General features: G+C 39.2%; 1 protein-coding gene across 1 annotated transcript in view; it reads left to right on the top strand.

The window, feature by feature from the left end:
• CDH17 (cadherin 17) overlaps window positions 1–24,184 on the top strand; it is a 38,321-nt gene extending 14,137 nt beyond the window's left edge. The window contains exons 9-17 of the mRNA XM_032222285.1: window positions 1,485–1,700; window positions 3,200–3,276; window positions 7,302–7,493; window positions 9,131–9,375; window positions 11,910–12,040; window positions 12,914–13,135; window positions 16,704–16,820; window positions 17,066–17,179; window positions 23,983–24,184. Of these exons, the coding sequence (XP_032078176.1) occupies window positions 1,485–1,700; window positions 3,200–3,276; window positions 7,302–7,493; window positions 9,131–9,375; window positions 11,910–12,040; window positions 12,914–13,135; window positions 16,704–16,820; window positions 17,066–17,179; window positions 23,983–24,083 (1,415 nt within the window). The 3' untranslated portion in view covers window positions 24,084–24,184. The remainder of the gene's footprint in view (window positions 1–1,484; window positions 1,701–3,199; window positions 3,277–7,301; window positions 7,494–9,130; window positions 9,376–11,909; window positions 12,041–12,913; window positions 13,136–16,703; window positions 16,821–17,065; window positions 17,180–23,982) is intronic.
• Window positions 24,185–24,506: the final 322 nt, after the last annotated feature.

Here is a 24,506-nt window from a genome sequence, read left to right as displayed (position 1 = left end):
GCATGGCATCCTTTTTCTTTTTACCAACCAGAAGTCTGGTTCCCCCACCATAGAGTCTTCTCCTAGTGCTGCGTCCTTTTTCCTTTTACTGACTGGTGACAGGGAGCCACAGCAGAGGGATGAAAGAGCAACATGTGGCTGCAGGTTGCTGATGCCTGACTTAGACAGAATGAAAACGTATCTTCTCCTATCCCACAGGAGTTATCTTGACCATACTAAAAAACCAGTCCTACACAAATAGATCGGGTATGAAAGAAGGTGGTCAGATCCCTGTGAGTGGTACAGTCACAAGGATTTGATCATTCCAATAGATCAAATATGGAAGAAGATGGTCAGACCCTTGTGTCTGTAGTACTGAGAAGAACAGCTATTTAGAAATTTTAGTTTTTCCAAAATTGCATGTGTGCATTCATGTAGGGTTGTCATGTTTTAATGGGATTGGCTAGTTTATGGCTTAATCTCATGAGAGCAACCAGTTAATATAAGTAATCATATATCATAGCATGATAGATGAAATGTGTCCTTTTAGTTTATTCAGCAAAGTACGGTCGAGTAAATATTCAGTTCTCTGATTTGATAAGATGAGTATGAGTTGAGGTCATATATTAACACTGAGTAAATGCATTCTTTGTGCTTGACTCATTGCCTATATAGGTTATTCATCACTTCCTCAATAAAGAAATGAGGTGACCACCTCCTCTCCTTCCCTCTCTTCTTGACATATTATAAACGTATCCTGAACCTACATCTTCCAGATCTGCTTCAAGACCACTGTTTTCTAACCTCACCCATTTTTATATCTTCCAGAATGGATGGTTTCCTGTTCTTTAGTACTTTCTAATAACAAGTTCAATTTTCTGCGATGCTTTGCATACCCTCCTTCCAGTAGCTGGCTACTAGGCTGCTGCATCTTCTGCTAGTTCGCAATTACTATATTTTTTTTTTTAAAAAAAATCTTGAAATTAATCCAACAACAGGCCATTAAATCAATGAGCAAATGTCAATCCTAAACACTCATGCTCCATTCAACACATCTCCCAGTGGGCACCCTTTTCATTAATGCTAATATTAATATTAGTACTATTAATAATTATGCATATAGATTGATCCTAAAGCATTTTGCTTTCCAAGCTGCTACTGTATAGACAGGTCCTTTATACATGCAACATCCCTCACTGCAAGGATAAAGTTGAAAAAAAAGTTATTTTGCTCATCGCTAATCTTTTTCAGTGGCTAATTTCTGGATTGGCCACTGAAAAATATTAACTGCCTTTTGTTAGGTTTTTAGGAGATCATGTTCCACACAAATAGCTGTATCATGAATTTGAGAATCAGTGTATATAGGAATCCTGTTAGTTCCCTTGCCCATTCCCAAAAGTTATGTTTGTCTTCCCAAAAGTTATGTTTGTCTTTGTATAAGTATTTTTTTTTAAACTATGCTTGTTTGCTATTGGTCTAACTACAGTTTTTTCTGCGACCAACAGGGAATTTAATAGGAATTGTCGTTGCCTCAGACAATGACAAGAAGGGGTCTCTTAATTCTCGCCTGAAGTTCAGCCTTTTGGACCAGACCCCCAAAATCCCACAAGACAATCTCTTCCGTATCGAATTGGGAACTGGGTCAGTCCACTTATTGAAATCGGGATTAAACAGACAAGTGGTCCAAAATTACTATTTGCAGGTGAATGTGACAGATTCAGGTCAGTGCATCACACCTTACATGTATTCCCCAAATACTCTGTTAAAGCAACATGGATTACAAGATAGTCTACACCAGGGGTGTCAAACTTGATTTTATTGAGGGTCGCATCAGAGTTGTGTTTGACCTCCGGGGGTGGTGGTGTCAGAGTCGCCATGGCCAGGGGGGACGTGGCCACCTCAATGACACTTGTGTCTGGGGCACCTGTGGAGGCCGGACTGCTCTGCCAGAGAAAATGGGCTCCTGAGCTCCATTTTCAGCTGAAACAGCCTCCTGCAACCCTCTCCCAGTGAAAACGGAGCTTGGGAGAACCTGTGTGCAGCCCTCCCGAGCTCCATTTTTATTGGCAGAAGCACCATGGGCCAGTCCTTCACTGTTTCCAGGGTGGTGCCATGGACTATATCTAAGCATCTTGTGGGCTGGATCTGGCCCCTGGTCCTTAAGTATGACACCCCTGATCTACACTTTCTCATCCAGACTTCTTTCATTTCTTCCATCCATCCCTTTTCACTAATTTTTCCCCATTTTTCTTTTGATCAAGAGCTACACATCTAAAAGCAAAATTATAAATCTTTCATGTGCTTTTTTTAAAAAAGGTGTCCATAAGATATGGTTGAAAAGGGCAATATGCTGCTGAAAATTGGCATCGCAGTTTCCTTCCATGTTGGAATGGGAGATGTGAATATTCAGACATAAGTTCTAAAATAAAGGAATAACATTAAATCCTTTATTCCCCTTGAACTACTACTAGTAGTACAGGTAGCCCTTGACTTATGATCAGTTGCTTAGTGACCAAATTGCAAATTCAAATTGCAATGAAACCAAACCTAAATGATTCGAAGTTCTGATGGCTGCCCCTCCCTCCCTCCATGGTCACATAACCACACTTTGGGTAGTCAGCCACCCGCAGGGTCCAGCACCCCCATGATGGCAATTTAGTTTTTTTTTTTTTTTTTTTGCAAAAACCAGCAATTACTTCTGACTTTTTTTGGCAAAAAAAGAAAAAGAGCCCAGTGCAGAGGAATGGGTTTACTTAACAATCACAGCATTCATTTTAAGACCAAAAAGCCATAAAATTATGTTGGTTATGCGATGGCCTGCTTAATGACTGGCAAGACTTATGACTAAATTCCAGGTTCAGTATTGGCTGTAAATTGAGGATTGCCTACATTCTTATTTGTTAGATGTATTTCTTGTTCTTCCTACAAGAAATCAAGGCAATGCACATTATCACTCGCTTCCACGTATGCCCCACATACATCCCATAATGGCAATGTTTGGTAGGGTGGGCTAAGAGGAAGTGACTGATTTAAAGTTCATTCTTGAGCTTCCAGAGATGGGGTGAATTTGAGCCTGATTCCCCCTGATTCTATACCTATGAAGGGATTAATTGCGGTGGGATGTTTTAGTTATATTTGATGTGTCTACTGTAAAAGGTTTGAGAATTTGTTCTGTGCAAATCAGCTCACACTTGATTTCATTATATCCTTTTCCTTGTAGTTTTCTCAACTATATGTGAAGTGCAAATTCATGTCATTGACATCAATGATAAGATCCCAATATTTGAAAAATCAGATGTGAGTATCTTTGTTAACTAGTTTTGCCTTCACAAGATGTTGGAAAAAATATCAAACTTTTGGCTTGATGGTATCCTCTTCCGAGATATTTGCTTGGCATGTGGATGTTGTTGTTGCATATCTGTGGCTAGTTAGGTAAGTCTTTCCCAAGTCGATTCCAACCAGATATTTTAGGACTACAAGTCCCAGAACTTCCAGCAACAGACACGTTGAATGGGAATTTCTAAAGTTGTAATCCTTAACACTTCTGGAGGAAATCAGACTGCAAAAGTCTGCACTGGAGCTCAGAAGAAATTCAAAGGAAAAATGTTATTTTTTTCATAAAATGGCTCCACACAATTACTTTGACCTATTCTCATCTCAGACTGGTAAGGATGAACACTGCCTAAATTGAAGTGGACACGGTGGCTCAATGGCTGAGCTTGTCGATCAGAAATGTTATCAGTTTGGCAGTTCGAATCCCTAGCACTGTGTAATAGAGTGAGCTCCCATTATTTGTCCCAGCTTCCGCCAACCTAGCAGTTTGAAAGCACGTAAAAATGCAATTATAAAAAATAGGAACCACCTTTGGTAGGAAGATAACAGCATTCTGTGCGCCTTTGGTGTTCAGTCATGCCGGCCACATGACCACAGAGATGTCTTTGGACAGTGCTGGCTCTTCGGCTTTGAAACGGAGATGAGCACCGCCTCCTAGAGTTGGGAACGACTAACACATATGTGCGAGGGGAACCTTTACCTAAATTGAAGTACATGCTTACTACATGAGTCCTGAAAAGATCCATACTATGCTGCTGCTTTCCATACAGCTTTAATATACATGCCACTTAAAGGCTATGATTGGTAGTTCACTCGGCTGAAATTGCATCACCATCTAGTATGTGAAAATTCTCCTCCAACTGGCACATTCAATGATTACTGCATGCACTCATCTTTTTTCTTTCCTATCGGTTAACTTTTTATTTTTAAAAATATCTTTATAAAAGGTGTTCCCAACCCCTGATCCGCTGACCAGTACTGGTACGAGGCTCGATCTGGGCTGTGCAAGTGGTGGGCGAATGTGCAAAACTCCATTTGCGCAAGCAGAGGGCATGCACAAAAAACGATGCCCTCCCCACCACCACTGCTGCCACCGGTCCATAAAGCCTGAAAGCTTTGGGGACCTCTGCCTATGATTTGATTGGTTAAGCATTCAATCTATAAACTGTAGGTGGAAGCAAAGAGTTACTTATACTTCTTGGCTGCCGACTGGTGATCGGTTGGAATTGTGCAGCCTAGAAAACTGCAAAACGCTTGATGAACAGCTGGAGTTTGAGAAGGGTTTTTTGTTGTGAATGTCAGTGTGAGAATTGTGATTATGTGTGGAAAAGGAGGAACCAATTGGATAGGAAAGGGAATTTTCCACCACATTACAAAGCAGAAGAGACAGTCCTTTTATTATGCTTTCAATTACCTTTGTATGGATGCGATGGCTCAGTGGCTAAGATGCTGAACTTGTTGATAGACTAAAGTTTTCCTCTTTTATTGCTGTGGGTATTTTTCTAATTCATTTAAAGATTGGACCTCTTTTTCTAACTTGAAATACAAAAAAGATACAAAAAGAAACTCTTTAACAGTGTTTCCGCTCGGAGGCTGGGAGGTTTTGTTGTTCGGAGCTTTGTGTATTCAAAACGGAACATTTTTTTTCACGGATTGTTTTGACTTGGCACCACAAGGTTTTACTGTTTGGCTACAGAGTGATAAGAAGGGAAACACACAGATGTCCCTTTGAAGTATATTTTCAATCAGAGAAAAGTGAAAACAATGTTCTTTGTGAATCTATGCTTTAATTTTATTAACCTTCCAAGCTGGAGCAGCTGTGTTTGTTAGAATGGCATAACATCAAGAGAAAATAGAGGTCTTAACTTTGCAAAATATATTTTCAGAACTACAGAAATTATCAAATATAGTAGAGAAAAAACTGGAATACCTAGAGCACATAACAAGAAAATATGATGAAAAAATTGAGGATGTTCATCAAATGCAAAATGGGGTGATTGAAACTCAAAAACCCAAAGTGGAAAATGAATATAAAGAGATTAAACCTGCTGATATCTATGGTAATTAGTTTGTTCCTGAAAATGGAAAGAATGGAATACTGAAAGAGGAATTAAATGGAGAGGAAATCTATTCCAAAAGTCAAGATATAGAAGAAGATAAAATTAAAGAATCTATGGACTTAAAGAAAGAAATTCTATTAGCAAAAGCATTGATAACACTGCTGACAGTCAAAGACAAGCTGAATAAGGAAACAGAAAGAGGGCATCAAGATTAGATGAGAGATCTTATAAGCAAGGAGCTGCTAAGATAAGTCCATACAAAGCTGATCAAGAAGATGATTAGAGGATTGGTACCACAAATGGCAGAAGATATGAAATTGTTTTGTTATTGAAAAGATACAGGTTGATAGATGGAAGAATATAACTTAATACTAGTTAAACTTAGTGAAATTTAGTGATAATAGATAGTTAAATAAATAATTGATAATGATAATAATGTATACAATGTATAGTGTTATGATAAGTAATAATTGGTTATGAATATTGAATTGTACCCATAAAAGTAAGTTTAGAAATCCTTTTGGATTATGTACAAAGGTTAATAAAAAAGAACTAAGTTAGATACAGTTAAGTTTTGATTATTAGGGGGGAAATGTTATGATGCAAGATATAGTCAAATAAAGCAGGGATAATGATGACAACCTATATATATGTATTGGGTACAACATAAGGAAACTGGATGAAAATTGCAAATAGTGATTTGGAAAGGAGGATTAGAAAAGTTTGTTATTAAATATTATGGATGTTTAGCTAGAATAGGACATAAGAATTCAGAGTTATTGGAGGATTTTAGAAATATTAAATGAAATGCCAGTATGTGGTTATGTATTAAATCTTGGTATATTTTATGATGAAGGAAGTTTAAACAATTATAGTCAAATAAAAATGGAGGTATGATAAGGATAACATGTATAAATATCTGAGTTAAAATACTTGAGTTAATATGAATTATGCTTGATGACTGTGGAAGAGATGCACGAAAGCCTTTTGTAACCAACTGATACACTTCCTACAGTATGTAAAGAAGGAAGATTTTATGTGTTGTGTTTGTTTTGAAAATTTTAAAAAAAACAATAAAAAAAGAAAGGTCGGCAGTTCAGTGGCTTGAATCCTTAGTTTAAAAAAAAAACAATAAAAAAAGAAAGGTCGGCAGTTCAGTGGCTTGAATCCTTAGTGCTGCATAATGGAGTGAACTCACGTTAATTGTCCCAGCTTCTGCCAACCTAGCAGTTCGAAAGCATGTAAAAATACAAGTAGAAAAATAGGGACCCACCTTTGCTGGGAAGGTAACAGCGTTCTGTGCGCCTTCGGCATTTAGTCATGCCGGCAACATGATCACAGAGATGTCTTTGGACAGTGCTGGCTCTTGAAACGGATATGAGCCCCACCGCTTAGAGTCGGGAACAACTAGCACATATGTGTGAGGGGAACCTTTACCTTTACCTTTGTTAGGTCACAATAAAAAAAATAAAGGTAGATGTAGGAGCCACAATTCCAGGCCCCCTGGCATCTAAATGAGAATCATAGAAGAGATCCTGAACTGTGAGGTTAGATGGAAGAGGTTACTACAGCACATTTGCTAAATCAACTGGAGCCAAACAGTAAACTCTAACCTAAAGTCACCTAAAGTTTTCTTCTCCGTGTGTCATGAGTTGTCCTGATGGAAGATCTTGAGCTTGAATAAGAGGGAAAATACCATTTTCAGGATGGAGAACTTTAAAAAACCAGGCTGAGGAGATGTTTAGTGGAGCATTATCCACCAAGGCAATGAGGCTGTCTGGAGATGGTTTTAGAATGTTGTGCAACAGCAAATTATGATTTCAAGTTATTACATCATGAAGTTCTCTTCAAAATAGCTAATTCTTTTTAGAAACGTTATTTCTCCTTTTCTGTTCTATTGTTTTATATTTATTTTTCTTTTCATTCTAGTATGGCACTGTGATTGTTGCAGAAGATCAGAAAAAAGGATATCGTATAGTTGAAATAAAAGCCACGGATGCTGATGAAGTAGGCACTGGAAGTTCTCAGATTATTTACACCATCACAAAGGGTGACCCAAATAATAGTTTTACAATACTGACTGATCCAGATACAAATAAAGGAGCTATTATAATTAACAAGGTGAATGAATGCCATTTCATTTATTGTTATATTACATAGATTTAATTAACATTTCCTCAAGGCAAGGCAGTGAAATGACTAAGAACAATGCTACATTAATTAGCAAATAGCAATAGGATGTCTCCAAATTTAAGAAAACCTCCAAATTTAAGAAAATTGGAGGAAAATGTTTTTATATAGTTGCAATTTTGCAAGAGATTAAAATCTTATGAGATTCTATTTTCCTTTGAGATCTTGTGAGTTTTAAGGCCAAAATGCTAAATGACACAATGAATGGTTTCACACTTACCAAACCTGAAGTTGCAGAATTTTGGAAAATAGTTAAAACAATACACTTAGAAGTCTACCCAATAAATCAGTTTCTTCTTCCTAGTTCCTCCATTTTGAAGGCAGTCATGTAATAAACATTTTACTTGTGGTAAAGATTAAAAAACAGCCATATTATCTTATTGTCTTGGAATACCGAGAAAACATGGAGATGCCACGTGCTCCCTTGAGGAAACTAAAGAGAAAACTCAAAAACTCAGTCAATCAAAGCTTCATCCCCAAGATCAGTGATGGCTAACCTTTTTGTTGTCGTGTGCTGAAAGCGTGCATGCATCTGCACCCATCAATGTACGCATCCCACCCCCTGTGCATGTGAGTGCGATCTCTTGCGCTCCCCCACCCTGCACATGCACACATGATCCCCTAAGCTCCCTCTGCCGTCACACATGTGCATGTGGCAACTTCCCATGCCCCATTTTCGGCCTAGCAGGCCTCCCTACAGCATTCTGAGAGCAAAAACAGGCCATAGGCCATGCCGTACCCCCCTACTCCCCCCTGCACCCTTACCCATGCACACGACCCCAGTGCATGCAAGCGTGGGGTCCATCCACCCCCGTGCATGTCCACACACCTCCCACATGCTCCCCAGCCCCCTTCACATGCACAGTAGAGACCCAAAACCAGCTGGCTGGTGGGAGGCGCATGCAGACGCACATGGGGTTTGAGCTGGGTGACAGCTCGCGTGCCCGCAGAGAGGGCTCTGTGTGCCACCTGTGGCACACTTGCCATAGTTTCGCCATCATGGCCACAGACAGTACAGACCTGAGAAAGTGCCTCTTGTTCACCTCAATATCAGGCACTTCCCACAACTAGGCAGATAGCCGAAAAACTGACAAATGTAACCTAGGTTGCAGAAAATGGAATTAATCTTTCTAAAAACCTGACCTCTCTTCTGGCAATGTCTAACCAAACAGAATGGTTGCCAGTAAAAACAAGCAAGCAAATAAATAGATGGTTGGCCCTATAGCATTCTGACCTTAAAACTATTTGAGATGCATTTGATCTGTTTTGTTGTAAACAAGCAATGATCATTCAGGGTATCTGAATTGTGCAGTTTCAATTGCTGCAAAGAGGGAAAAGCCTTATTTGAGCTTACCCTCAGATTAGTGAACTAGTGGGGGTTTAGTTCAGGGTCTACTTTGGGTCTACTTTGAGTTGGCCTGGCTACAGATGATGAAAAGTTCTAGTGTCGCAGAATCCTTCCTGGAGGATAGGAAGTTGGGGAACTCTGCTATAAATATATTTCGAGAATATAGTGTGGTGTAAGTTCGTGGTAGATTTTTATCCCCGTTTCTCCTTTGCTTTTGTAGGATCTTGATTTTGAAACAAATTCAGTGTATAACCTTACAATCAATGCTACTAATCCCGAACCTCTCGTGGCTGGAATAAAGTACACTTCAAATTCATCTACTTTCTTACGGATTCATGTTACTGATGTGGAAGAACCGCCAGTTTTCCTCCGTCCCAGCTACATAGTTGCGCTATATGAAAATGTGACCATTGGTACCAATGTGACAACCGTAAAAGCTTTTGACCCAGAAGGATACACAATAAAGTAAAGGCAAAAATCTATTTTGGGGTGGGGTGGGGGAAATGAGAGTTGTATTAATTGCATTGCTGAATCCAATCCAGAAGATTCTCCTGCTTTCTTGCCTTGAAAGAACCTCCTAAAATGTCATATTGTATTTGCATAGCCTGTTTAACTTGACTGCATGCACTCCACTGAGGATTAAAAAGAACCAAATTTAGCATGTGCAAAAGTAACCCCTGAATTACCTAAGTATATTATAAAAATGTCAGTTTCTGTAGGTAGAAAGGGCGTAATCCAGATTAGAAACCCAGCATAGAGCTACATGTATAAACATGTAGGTGTATATGAATTTAGAGAACATACATTTTTTCATACTTATGGCTTGACTTTTGAGTGGTGGGACAGGAAAAAAAGTGGCTTTATATTTAATTCAGCAGTATAACATATACAAATCTAATTCAAAAACCCTATAACTATATTAATTAAATATACTACATATGATTAAATGCCATGTTAGATCTCCTCCACGTTAAAAATGTATTATGTTTGAAAGAACTCTGAATAGGGGTTGCACCAATGGTGGGTTTCAAAAAATTTTAGAACCTCTTCTGTAGATGTGGCCTGCATTGTGGGAGTGGCTTGCTCACCATGTGACTGGGTGGGAGTGGCTTGTCAGCCATGTGACTGGATGGGCGTGGCCAACTTATAAAATGTGGTGAAACTCACTTAACAACGCTCTTGCTTTGCAACCAAAAGGTTGGCTCAGAAACTCTGGCATTTGAAGCATGCAAGTCTTAAAGCTGTCAAGTTACAAGACCCTTGCACCTCTAACCCTTTAGAAAAAAAAACCCAGGGGTGTTCAAACTTGACAGCTTTAAGACTTGTGGACTTCAACTCCCAGAATTCCTCCTCTTGCTCTTCATCTTGATGTTGTGCAGACGGGCGGGGGAGGGAGCTGGAAGTGGTTCTAAACAGCACTGTAGATTTGTGGAACCTCTTCTATAGAAGAGGTTAGAACTGGTAGGAACCCACCCCTGGGTTGCACCCAAGGTTTTTTGGGGGGGACGGGACATCTCCCCCTGATACTTCATTGAATTTCACTGGAATAGTAGAAGAATTTTTCTAACATTTGTTTTTTCTGTTGAAAACTTTTGTCCACTGAAGCTTCTCTTTGCAATAAAGAATTGATGTGGCTTTGAGGAAAATGTGAATATCTACTCAGTGTTATCAAAAACAGTCAAGATCATAGCCACATTCCTGCAATGTCTCTTGGTGCAGGAGTGTGATTGCCCAGTTGTGGCTTTTATCTTGATTTTTTTCAGTACCCCCATCTTCTATCCTGTTTACATCAAAATTTGTAACAAAAGGTGGGAAATTGATTCTCTGTCATAAGAAAGTTGAACAAATGAATCCAAACATGTTGCTTGATTGAGAGATAGTTTGGTATGCAATAGTGGTCACAGTTATGAATAAAGCACCAGGCTAGAATAGAATAGAGTAGAGTAGAGTAGAGTAGAATAGAATAGAATAGAATAGAATAGAATAGAATAGAATAGAATAGAATAGAATAGAATAGAATAGAATTCTTTATTGGCCAAGTGTGATTGGACAGACAAGGAATTTGTCTTTGGTGCATATGCTCTCAGTGTACATAAGGAGGATAAAATACATTTATCAAGAATCATAAGGTGAAACACTTAATGATAGTCATAGGGTACAAATAAGCAATCAGGAAACAATATCAATATAAATATAAATCATAAGGATAGAAGCAACAAAGTTACAGTCCTGCAGTCATAAGTGGGAGGAGATGGGTGATAGGAACAATGAGAAGACTAATAGTAATAGTAATGCAGCCTTAGTGACAGTGGTGAGGGAATTATTTGTTTAGCAGTGTGATGGCGTTCAGGAAAAAAACTGTTCTTTTCTCTAGTTGTCTTGGTATGCAGTGCTCGCTAGCACAATTTATGTCCAGGATGTGAGATGTCTGTAAATTTTTTCACGGCCCTCTTTTTGACTTGTGCAATGTACAGGTCCTCAATGGAAGGCAGGTTGGCAGTAATTGTTTTTTCTGCAGTTCTGATTATCCTCTGAAGTCTGTGTCTGTCTTGTTGGGTTGCAGAATCAAACCAGACATTTATAGAGGTGCAGATGACAAACTCCATAATTCCTCTGTAGAACTGCTGATACTGGGAGACCATGAATTCTAGTCCCACTTTAGGCACAAAGCCAGCTGGATAACTTTAGTCAATCACTCTCTCTTAGCCTTAGGAAGCAGGAAACAGCAACCACCTCTGGAATCATGCCAAGAAAACTTTGTCTAGGCAGTTATCAGGATTCAATAGTGATTTGAAGAATAAAAAAGAGGGTAAAGTAGAGAGCTTAAATAGATAGACCATTTGCCAGATAAAAATGGCTCATCTGTTCTTATGGGCAATGAACAGGGTTAGGATTCTAAAAGTGATGGAAAGAAAATGCACATCTTGATGCATGCTACTGTTGAACACAATGCTTTGGGGTTAAGTTTGTTTCTTTTGTCTTACTTTCCTGGTTGCAAGGTACTCGCTGAAGAAAACCCGCGAGAATTGGCTGAAAATTGATCCTGACAGTGGACAAATATATACAGCTGCCCTACTGGATTATGAGCAGAACCGTACCTACATAGAAGAAATTGTTGCAACTGAACAAAGTAAGGAAGCAAAACTTTATCCTCCAAGGATACTTTGGCTGTTTGAAAGGGCCTTGGCCAAGGTGCTTACTAGCAGTTCTATGTTTGGCTTTCTCCATATATGACAACAGTAGCTGGGAGTAGCAAGTTATACTATTTAAAATTATTTAGATTCATATGAATGTTATGTTACATATTTTAAGATTACATATATATTTAACATGGCAGTCCACAGCAGATGTGTGTGCTACTGGGAGTCTTTACCAGGGCATGAGGATGTCATTGATGCCAAGAGATGAAGGTGGTAGGCACCAGTCTTGGTCTTGTCTCGATAGGTATTTTAGCAACATATAAGCTTGAAATGGGGTAACTCACAGCTTTAATAAGACAAGTTGGCAATAATGGGGTTGTAGAAACCAGATCTCCTCTTCTCCATTATGAACTAGAAATTAGTTACGGTATTCATTATTTCCAGTACCAGAATGAGAGAGAGAAGTGTTTTTCTATAAAGATCATAGCAATTACCTTTAGCCTACAAAACAACTTCTAAATTTTGAAATCTGCCCCTTAGCTCTGTTCTTTTTTGGATGTCTATAAGGAGAGAAGCAAATTAGAACTAGGAGAAATTTCTTGACAGTTACAACAATTAATCAGTGGAACAACTTGTCTCCAGAAGTTGTGAATGCCCCAACACTGGAAGTCTTTAAGAAGATGTTGGATAGCTATTTGTCTGAAGTGGTATAGGGCTTCCTATCTAGGCAAGGGGTTGGACTAGAACACCTCCAAGGTCCCTTCCAACTCTGCTATTCTATTCTATTTTATTCTATTACCAACCAGCGATAATTTTCTCAAAACAAGTTTTAAAATATTCTCTTGCTCTATTCAAATATACAGGTGGTGTACTTAAAAGCAGTGTTGCACAACTGATACTGCATCTCACAGATGTCAATGACAATCCTCCGTATTTAGTAAACGAGATTGTGTCCTTGTGCCACCCACTCCAAGGAGACAAGAGTGCAAAATTTGAAGTTGCTGATTTAGATTCAGACATTCCAAAATTCACATATTCCCTCATTGAAGAGTATAAGGACAACTGGAACATTTCTAAAGTGGATAGTAAGTATGTTTGTGATAACACTAATAGCACTTAGATTTATACACTGCTTCACAGTCCTTTACAACCCTCTCTAAGGGGTTTACTGAGTCAGCATATTGCCCCCAATAATCTGGGTCCTCATTTTATCGACCTCGAAAGACTGGAAGGCTGAGTCAACATTGAACCGGTGAGGATCAAACCCCTGGCAGCCAGCAGAATTAGCCTGCAATACTGCATTCTATCCACTGTGCCACCATGGTCCTTTTAAGCTGGAGACAATCTTCATTTAGAATTTCTTATCTCCTTTGTTTTAGGATACATTTGAATTACTTTTTACTTTCTTCTAGTTGAATGAGCACATTTATTTCTTATGGTTTTTACGTATGTGAGTGCATCTCTTACTGTCTTAGGATAGTCCTCTTAAAGAATCAGGTTAGGAATTTGTGCTTCGTGTCTGAAAACTGAGATTACTGCTAAAGCCAAAACATCTTTTGCCCACTTAAATTGGGCCATTTCTGATAAGATCCGAACTGCCCAGAGTGACACCTACATCTGTTACACAGGTAGTCCTAGACCAGTGGTTGGTTCCGGATCCCATTGCAACTGGTACGGTGCAATGGGGCTGGCATCCACCACATGAATGCGTGCAGCACGCATGCACATACGCACAACATGTGTATGTGTACTTACCGCCCACGACGCTCCAGCTGCTCGGTGGAGCATTGCTCAGGCGCCATATGTTCCGTATAAACCTCAAATAAGGGTAAGGAGCGCAGGCTGGTGAGTCCTCCGGAGCACTGTACCGGAACGGTACCTGGTGTTCCCGGCAGGCACCGGTACACCCATACCAGGGCGTACCGGTCGTAACCCACCACTGTCCTAGACTTACAACAGCTCATTTAGTGACTGTTCAAAGTTACAGCATCAACCATTGCAGTTTCCTCATGTTCATGCGATCAAAATTTGGATACTTGGCAACTGACATGTATTTATGACGATTGCAGTATCCTGGGATGATGCGATTCCCTTTTGCGACCTTCTGGCAAGCAAAGTCAATGGGAAAGCCAGCAGTGATTCACTTAACTAGTGTGGCAAGAAAGATTGTAGACTGAGGCTCAGATATTTGGGCCCCAGTCATCTCACGTTTGGATGATTGTAACATGGGACTATCCACAAAGAGCATTTGGAACCTACACCTGGTGCAGAATGTGGCAGTGCAAGCAGTTCTTGGGGGTTCAAAGTCGGCCCATGTAACACCCCTGCTCTGTGAGCTGCACTGGCTGCTGCTTTGCTTCCCTGTGCAATTCAAGGTGTCGGTAATCACCTTTAAAGTCCTTCATGATAGATAGATGATAGATAGAGAGATATAGAGATGATAGGTAGATAGATAGATAGATAGAGAGAGAGAGAGAGAAAGAGATGATAGAGAGATAGATGATAGATAGATAGATATATAATAGATAGATAGATAGATGATAGGTAGATAGATAGGTAGAGAGATAGAGAGAGAGATGATAGAGAGATGATAGACAGATAGATAGATAGATAGATAGATAGATAGATGATAGAGTGATAGAGAGAGATAGATGATAGAGAGAGAGATAGAGAGAGAGATGATACAGAGATAGAGAGATGATAGAGAGATAGAGAGATGATAGATAGATGATAGAGAGATAGATAGATAGATAGAGAGATAGATAGAGAGATAGATAGAGATGATATAGATGATAGATAGATAGATGATAGATAGAGAGATAGAGAGAGATGATAGAGAGATAGAGAGACATGATAGAGAGATAGATCGATGATAGAGAGATAGATCGATGATAGAGAGATTGAGGGATAGAGAGATTGAGGGATAGAGATAGAGATGATAGATAGATTATATAGATAGATAGATATATAGATATATAGATATAGATATAGATATAGATATAGATATAGATATAGATATAGATATAGATATAGATATAGATATAGATATAGATATAGATATAGATATAGATATAGATATAGATATAGATATAGATATAGATATAGATATAGATAGATAAACAGAGAGATAGATGATAGATAGATATATGATAGTTAGATAGATAGATAGATAGATAGATAGATAGATAGATAGATGATAGAGAGATGATAGATAGATAGATAGATGATAGATAGATAGATGATAGATATAATGATAGATAGATAGATAGATAAATAGATAGATAGATGATAGATAGAGATGATAGAGAGATAGATAGATGATAGATAGATAGATAGATAGATAGATGATAGATGATAGAGAGAGATAGAGAGAGAGATGATAGAGAGATAGATAGATGATAGAGAGATAGAGAGATGATAGATAGAGAGATAGATAGAGAGATAGATAGAAAGATAGAGATAGGTAGAGATGATAGAGAGATAGATGATAGAGAGATGATAGATAGATAGAGAGAGATGATAGAGAGATAGAGAGAGAGACATGATAGAGATAGATAGATGATAGATAGATAGAGAGAGATGATAGAGAGAGATAGAGAGAGAGATGATAGAGAGATAGAGAGATGATAGATAGATTATATATATATATATATATATGTATATCTATCTATCTATCTATCTAGATAGATAGATAGATAGATAGATAGATATAGATAGATAGATAGATAGATAAAGAGAGAGAGATGATAGATGATAGAGAGATAGATGATAGATAGATAGAGAGATAGATGATAGAGAGATGATAGAGAGATTGAGGGATAGAGATAATAGATAGATGATAGATATAGATAGATAGCTAGATAGCTAGATAGCTAGATAGCTAGCTAGCTAGATAGATAGATAGATAGATAGATAGATAGATAGATAGATAGATAGATAGATAGATAGATGATAGATAGATAAATGGCAATTTCTGACTTGGCCAGCCCAAAAGTTTAACGCTTTTCTGCCTGTTTCCTAAGACTTGCCAGCTACTCCCTTCTCTCTCAACCTAGCAGATGTATGTTTAATTGAGACAAGAGAAAAGATGAGTTCTTTTCATTAGCTGCTATTAAACTGTGGAATTACCTTTGGAAGCCTGGTTAACATCCTCTCTATTGGTATTGCATCTACCGGTAACAGCCTTTGAGGTTTTTTTTAGAAGGTATTCTCTCCATAGGCAACATCAATTTTAGAAGTTACAATGTCCTGCTTCCACTAGTTTGATAATATTTATTAAATATTACTAAATATTTTTGTCATTGTTTTTGTCAATGTTTTGATATTGTATTTCTTTTTCTATCTTTTCTCTTAAACACTTAACAATTGTACTAAATGTAAACGTTGTAAACTTATGTGGGTAAAAAATATGCATTGGAAGATTAATAGACTTCCAATAGGCTACAAATCTTTATATATAAAAATAACTAAATGAGTGCTGAATTCAGCCATATTGTACTCAGTGAGCCAGTGAAGATTTGATATTTGTTTGGATGTGACCAGAAAATGAAGACCTTTTAATTCTTTAATTCTTTAAATTAAATTATTTAATTTTTGCTAGTTATTATGAGCATTATAATAATCACAATATCATCATCCTATTTGTTTTGCCAGGCAAACATGGTAGCATTACCCCAAAGAACTTGAAACTTGAACAAAATGTCTATGATGTACTTGTGAGAATTAATGACAATGGAAGGCCACCAATGAAAGATGTTGTCACTCTGAAAGGTATACAGCGAAAATGTTACTCATTATGCTTTCAAAATTGTCTTTTTATTATGGCACATGCTAGAGCAGTGTTTCTCAACCTTGGCAACTTGAAGATGTCCGGACTTCAACTCCCAGAATTCCCCAGCCAGCATTCGCTGGCTGGGGAATTCTGGGAGTTAAAGTCCGGACATCTTCAAGTTGCCAAGGTTGAGAAACACTGTGCTAGAGTTTGTCTTATAATGGATGGATGTTTTTTATTATAGTGAATGTGTGCAGATGTGTCAGTGACAGGTGTTATGTGGAAATCAACAATCCAAATGCATCGCCAACAGTAGGAGCAACAATTGGCATACTTGTTGGTGTTCTGCTAGTTATAGGTAAGTGTTTGTATTAAATACAGAATATGGATTAAAAGAGCTGGAAGGGACCTTGGAGGTCTTCTACTCCAACCCCTGCTCATGCAGGAAACCCTATATTATTAATTGATATACCTCTCAAGAGATGAGTTAATGTCTATGGGGCTTATATAGAATAGAATAAAATAGAATAATAGAGTTGGAAGGGACCTTGATGGTCTTCTATTCCAACCCCCTGTTTAGGCAAGAAACCCTATATCATTTCAGACAAATGGGTATCCAACATCTTCTTAAAGACTTCCAGTGTTGGGGCATTCACAACTTCTGGAGGCAAGCAGTTCCACTAATTAATTGTTCTAACTGTCAGGAAATTTCTCCTTAGTTCTAAATTGCTTCTCTCCTGGATTAGTTTCTACCCATTGCTTCTTGTCCTGCCTTGAGGTGCTTTGAAGACTAGCTTGACTCCCTCTTCTTTGTGACAACCCCTGAGATATTGGAACATTGCTATCAAGTCATCTCTTTTCATCAAACTAGACATACATCACACACCCAATTCCAGCAACTGTTCTTCATATGTTTTAATCATATGGTTGTTATTAGGTCTGATTACTAGAAGCTACACTAGAGTTTCCACCCATTGTTTCCATCCATTGTTTTGTTTCATGCAATGGCAATGATAATTGCGGGAGGAATAAGAGAGCAATAAAGTGGCAAAAGCTGATATGGAATTCTTGGTGCTCTCTTGATTGTTTGCTAGCAGATGTTTCATTACTCATTTAGGTAACATCCTCCGTTTGATGGTAGGTAACATCAACGGATGATATTTCCTAGATGGTAGTGAAACATCTGCGAGCAAACAACCAGACTCAGAGAGCACAAGAACTTCACTTTTTAGCCCTGAGATTCATATACAGGTAGTCCTTAACTTATGACCATAATTAAGCCCAACATTTATGTTATTAATTGAAACAGTTAAGTGAGCTTTCCTTCATTTTATGATCTTTTTTGCCACAGTTGTTGGGTGAAGAACTGCAGTTGATAAGTTAGTAACCCAGTTGTTAAGTGAATCTCTCTTCCCCATTGCCTTTGCTTGACAGAAAGTCGTAAAAGGGGATCACATGATCTTGGGACACAGCAACGGTTTTAAATATGAAACAGTTGCCAAGCATCTGAATTTTGATCACATGATCATCGGGATGCTGGAAAAATCATAACTATGAAAAACAGAGGTGGGTTGCTCCCGATTCGGCCCGGATCGGGCGAACCGGAAGTAGCAGTGGCGGGAGGCTCCGCCCACCCATCCAGATGCTTCTGTGCATGTGCAGAAGTATCACACAGACAAGCACGCATGGGACCACACCTGAAGGGGTAGTAAAAAAATTAGCAACCCACCACTGGTGATGTTGTGACTTTGAACAGTCACTAAATGAACTCTTGTAAGTTGAGGACTACCTGTATTCTTTTCTATAGAAGAAACTGATATTACTTGTTAGATTGGGTAATGGAAAGGCACACAAGGCTAAAGGCAACAACAGCTCTTTATTAAAGTACAACAAGTAAGAACAATCCAGTGAAGGTTGAGTCTGACAGCAGCCCTTTTATAGGGAGCTGTCAACCAATAGGATTAAACCTCTGTTCCCGCTGGAACAGAGGACCTTGGTGGAAACCACTGTAGTAGATACCAGTATCTAACACCACTGCAATACAAAGTTTGCAAAATAATATAGCATTTTCTGGACAATATATAACACTAGGTAGGCAATAAGGAGAGATTGGACAGCCATTTGTGCAGAATAATATAGGGTCTTTCCAACTCTGTTATTCTGTATTGTAACATCTTGCTTATATCTGTAGATGTCTAAATGTTTCATCTTGACTCTATTAATTTATTCTCCAAGTGCCAACTTTCTACAGTTGGATAATAGTTATTGTGTTTAGCCTGAGCAAGACAGTTTGATAATAGTAGGATACACTGTACTTTGTCCCTTTCCTGGAGATGAAATGAGAATTCTTGGGGAATTTGAAAACACTTAAAAACTGATGGCGCTATTAAAGAATTTGCCCTTTCAATATATGAATAAAAAATAATAATATTTAGACTATAGATATGTTTTATACAGATAGAACTTGTGAAAATAGATTGAGTTAGCCAAGATTTGGATTTTTAGAGGAAAAATATTTATAATTCATGAATTACATAAAACAGGCCTATTTTAATATTTGCCTGAGTGGTAGATCCAGTTGCCAATTCCATGTCTGAAAGCAAGAACGACCATAGACTCATTTTATTTCTATTTCTTGGCCAGGAACTCTTGAAATCATCAAGAGTTACAAGAAATAAGCAAAAGCAATGAGCTTGAGGGCCCGAGACCCCAATCTTGAAAGCACTTCATTTGAAAAAGGAAAATATTCTTTTCATTTTTTTTCAATCTGGTTTTGTCTTGTCTGCGTAGGAACTCAGAACAGGAAGCTGCCAGCAGCGTAGTTAGGTCAGAACAAGATTTACTCACTTGGCAAGGAAGGCTGAAAGCAGACCCTAAAGAGAAACCATAGTTAGATGCAGAGGATGTGGTTAGGACAGTACCTAAAAGCTTGCTGCATCTTGCGTTGAGGGACAAGCAGAGGTCTATATGGTATATGGGTCATGCTAAGAACATGGGACGCAGTGGCTCAGTAGCTAAAATGCTAGCTTGTTGACCAGAAAGGTCAGCAGTTCAGTGGTTTGAATCCCTAGCACAGTGTAATGGAGAGAGCTCCTGTTACTTGTCCCAGCTTCTACCAACCTAGCTGTTCGAAAGCATGTAAAAATGCAAGTAGAAAAAATAGGAACCACCTTTGGTGGGAAGGTAACAGCGTTCCGTGCCCCTTCGGCATTTAGTCATGCTGAACACATGACCACGGAGACATCTTTGGACAGTACTGACTCTTCAGGTTTGAAACAGAGATGAGCATCGCCCCCTAGAGTCGGGAACGACTAGCACATATGTGTGAGTGGAACCTTTACCTTTACCTAAGAACACCTGAACAGCACGATGGCCACATGTACTTACCATGCTGAACTGCATCACTTACACACATGCTGTATCGATAAGAAATTTGTAACCAACCATTTTATTTCTGTTTTGAATTTCCTATGTCCTGAGGCATAAAAATAGAATGGCAGTCCTGCTCACTGTTTCCCCCAGCTCTTTGCTAACAGAGAGACCCTTATTTTTTATCATAAATAAAGAGATATATTTTCACTTTCCTCAACCCTGCAGTTATTGTGCTGGGTAAATGATTCACAGTTTGGCTCTTAGCCAATCGAGAAATGCAGATAAAATAACTGCAATTCCAGAACACAGCGCTAGTATTGTTGACCCTGATGACACAGTATTCGTGCAGAAGGATCTCCTTGCCTCAGGTATTTGCTGAGTCAGGGATTCAGAGTCATGGGAAGTCACCAGGAAAAGCACCCAAGATCCCAAGTCATCCGAGAATATGTGGTGTCTTTAGGAAATCACCCAAAAGAACGTTAGCTATTTCTGGCAATTTCTATTTCCTCTTATCTTATCTATGGTACAAATCTGGGTAAATCTGGCACAACATTATAGTGCTGTGATGGCGAATCTATGGCAGGCTTGCCAGTGGTGGCATACAGCCCTCTCTGCTGGTATGTGCATCGTCGTTCAAGGTCAGATCTCCGTGACATTTCTTTTGTGAGCTTCTGTTTCCCTAAAAACGACAAAACAAAAGCTCACGAAGGAAAAAGATCTTACCTCTTGCCGCACTGCCGGTGTTGGGATGCCCTGCCTCCTGCCAGCCAGTTGATTTTTGGATCTCTGCTGCGCATGCACGCATGTCCGTATGTCCGTGCATGCGTGCGCACCTTTCAGTTGGGGCATGGGTGCGCAGTTTGGGCACTCGGTGTCTAAAAGATTAGCCATGACTGCTATAGTACATCTGTCGTGGTGGATGTTTGCATGACATTGTCCTTTAGCCACTATCATAAGGTCTGCATAAGTTCTGGACTCCTGGGAAGTGTTTGGCAAATACTTTACTAGGTAATTACTAGTGTAAGCTGCCATTCATGGAAGAAATGGTTACACTGATGAAATGATACTAGTAATTTGGGCCTCCAAAATGGCCTTCACAGTTGTGCTGGTTGTAGAAAAAAATGACAGATGCTGATTTCCATGGAAGGATTACTGCTCAGTTGTAGAACACAATTGTGTTTGTATGAGGACAGTTCCAGGCCCACTAGGCCCTTGCAACTTTGGTGAAGAAGATGTTATGCTGTAGTTTTCTTACTGATCAGGTTTGATTCTGCTTAGCTTTTCAAGTTTGACTGCCTCCTAACTAGGTTCATGTTTAAATTAAGAACAATAAAATAAAATTACCTAGTTGTAATTAATTTTCTAAAAACAGAGAAACACACCACTATATTCGGAAGCATTAAACTGATCATTGAGAGTTGACTTCATATGGTTACGAAAATAACCATATAAAAGATTCTGAGCTTTGTCTGGAGAATACAATGTACTTAGGCAATATATGAACCCATTCAAACCCTGATTTAAGACCATATTATAGTACATTTAATATATGATACTTAGGAGACAACACTCATTGATATCATTTAGATTAATCCTATGTGATTGTTAATAATACAATACAATACAATACAATACAATACAATACAATAGCAGATTTGGAAGAGACCTTGGAGGTCTTCTAGTCCAACCCCCTGCCTAGGCAGGAAATCCTATACCATTTCAGACAAGTGGCTATCCAACATCTTCTTAAAGACTTCCAGCATTCACAACTTCTGGAGGCAATTTGTTCCACTGATTAATTGTTCTACCTGTCAGGAAATTTCTCCTTAGTTCTAAGTTGCTTCTCTCCTTGATTAGTTTCCACCAATTGCTTCTTGTTCTACCCTCAGGTGCCTTGGAGAATAGTTTGACTCTCTCTTCTTTGTGGCAACCCCTGAGATATTGGGACACTGCTATCACGTCTCCCCTAGTCCTTCTTTTCATTAAACTAGGCATACCCAGTTCCTGCAACTGTTCTTCATATGTTTTAGTCTCCAGTCCCCTAATCATCTTTGTTGCTCTTCTCTGCACTCTTTCTAGAGTCTCCACATCTTTTTTACATTGTGGCGACCAAAACTGAATGCAGTATTCCAAATGTGGCCTTCCCAATGAATTATAAAGTGGTATTAACACTTCATGTGATCTTGATTCTAACCCCCTGTTTATGTAGCCTAGAACTGTGTTGGCTTTTTTGGCAGCTGCTGTACACTGCTGGCTCACAGCAGTGTGCAGCAGCACACACAAACAATAAGATTGCATTGTTATGAGAAATTGGAGGAAGAGAAAGGAAGAAGACTAGACAGAAAAACACAGGAAAGAGAAGGCAGGTTTATGGGCAGTGTATCTCATAAACTCAGCTCAAGTTACAAGAAATTTAGGAAGAAATGCTCTGAATCATTCACAGACTCTGTCTTAATGAACCAGGAGTGAGACATTCCTCCTACCATTTCCAAGATTTTGTATTTAGTCCCAGACTGGTATTAAAGGTGCCTTCCTGAAATCTGTGTAGCTCTGACAATTGTTAAGGTTATTTTGGGACCCACTTAATGGAGAATAAGCTCTGTTGAACACAATGAGATTTTAATTGAGTAAGCACATACAGTATAAGCGCTGTGGAAATAATATTTTGATTGTGGCATGGTTGCAAAGTATGGTTTTGCGTAAAGCAGCTTTCCTGGACCTAGCACCTCTTAGATGTCTTAGGTGACAAGACCCATGATCCCCAGCCAGCACAGGCCATAAACTAAACTATCAGGAGAAAAGGCAGGATGCAACTAGAGCAGTGATGATTAACCTTTTCGACACCGAGTGCTGAAACTGGAGTGTGGCGTGAGCACATGCGTATGCAGGCAGGCCAGAGCGGCAGAACCCAGAAGAGAGGAGCTGGCCAGTGTGCATATGCGTGGCGGCCAGTTGCTCTTTCGGGTTCCATCACATGCATGCACACCAGCTAGCTGTTCTCTTCTGGGTTGCAGTGGGTGCATGCATGAAGACCAGTTGGCCAGGTGCTGCACATGTGTGTGCTGTGACCAGTGGTGGATTTAAAAAATTTTTAGACTCTCTTCTATAGGCGTGACCTGCTTTTTGGGAGTGGCTTGCTGGCCATGTGACCAGGTGGGAGTGGCTTGCCGGCCATGTGACTGGGTGGGCATGGCCAACTTGTAATATGTTGTGAAACTCACTTAACAACGCTCTTGCTTAGCAATCAAAATGTTGGCTCAGAAACTCTGGCATTTGAAGCATGCAAGTCTTAAAGCCTTCAAGTTACAAGACCCTTGCACCCCTAACTGTTTAGAAAAAAAACCCCAGGGGTGTTCAAACTTGACAGCTTTAAGACTTGTGAACTTCAACTCCCAGAATTCCTCCTCTCACTCTTCATCTTGATGATGTGCAGACAGGCGGCGGCGGGGGGGGGGAGGGAGCTGGAACCGGTTATAAACGGCACTGTAGATTTGTGGAACCTCTTCTATAGCAGAGGTTAGAACTGGCAGGAACCCACCCCTGGCCGTGACCCAGAAGAGAGCAGCTGGCCAGTGTTCCTGCACAATGGACCAGCTGTGTGGCACCCATGCACATGATGGAGCCTGGAAGAGCATCTGGCAACAGTGCGTGTGCCCACACAGAGGGCTCTGCATGCCACCTCTGTCATGCGTGCCATAGGTTCGCCATCACAGATCTAGAGGGTTCTAGTTGAGAAAAATTGGGTTGAATAACATTCAAATGTGTTTTCCTGTTTGTTTGTTTGTTTAGGTATCATTCTGGGATCCGTGTTTTTACACCTCAAGCGTAAAAAGGCGAATGAGCAAAACGTCACCCCTGAAATGGAAGCTTTTACTCAAAGGAGTAAATGAAAGTGGACATTTGTGTCTTGCCTGCTGTCATAGTTGATCTCTCCTTTTTTTAAAAAAAATTTTTTTTATTAAACTAATTTACATAGGTAACAAGAAATACATTAAAAAGGTACAGTGAAAAAATGTGAAAAAGAAAAAAAACAGAAAAGAAGATAGAAAAAGAAAAGAAAAGAAAAATTACATGTAGGGACACAGACAGATGCAGAAAGACAGACAGACAGATGCAGACAGACAGACACACACACACACGCACACACATGCAAAAATAAAAGAAATGGCTTTTAATCTTCCTCGTGTCAGTTATACATACAATTCAAACCTTTCTCTCCAGGATTTCATCACACAGGTATTCCTCACAACCAATACTTAATGACCTTCTGAAGCTACATTGGTGCTTTAAAAAGTCTTACAAATGGTCCTCAC

This window comes from Thamnophis elegans, chromosome 8 (assembly GCF_009769535.1).
Source record: "Thamnophis elegans isolate rThaEle1 chromosome 8, rThaEle1.pri, whole genome shotgun sequence".
In the NCBI taxonomy this organism is placed as follows: domain Eukaryota; kingdom Metazoa; phylum Chordata; class Lepidosauria; order Squamata; family Colubridae; genus Thamnophis; species Thamnophis elegans.
Note: the sequence above shows the minus strand (reverse complement) of the source record. Positions and strands in the feature narration are given on the sequence as shown.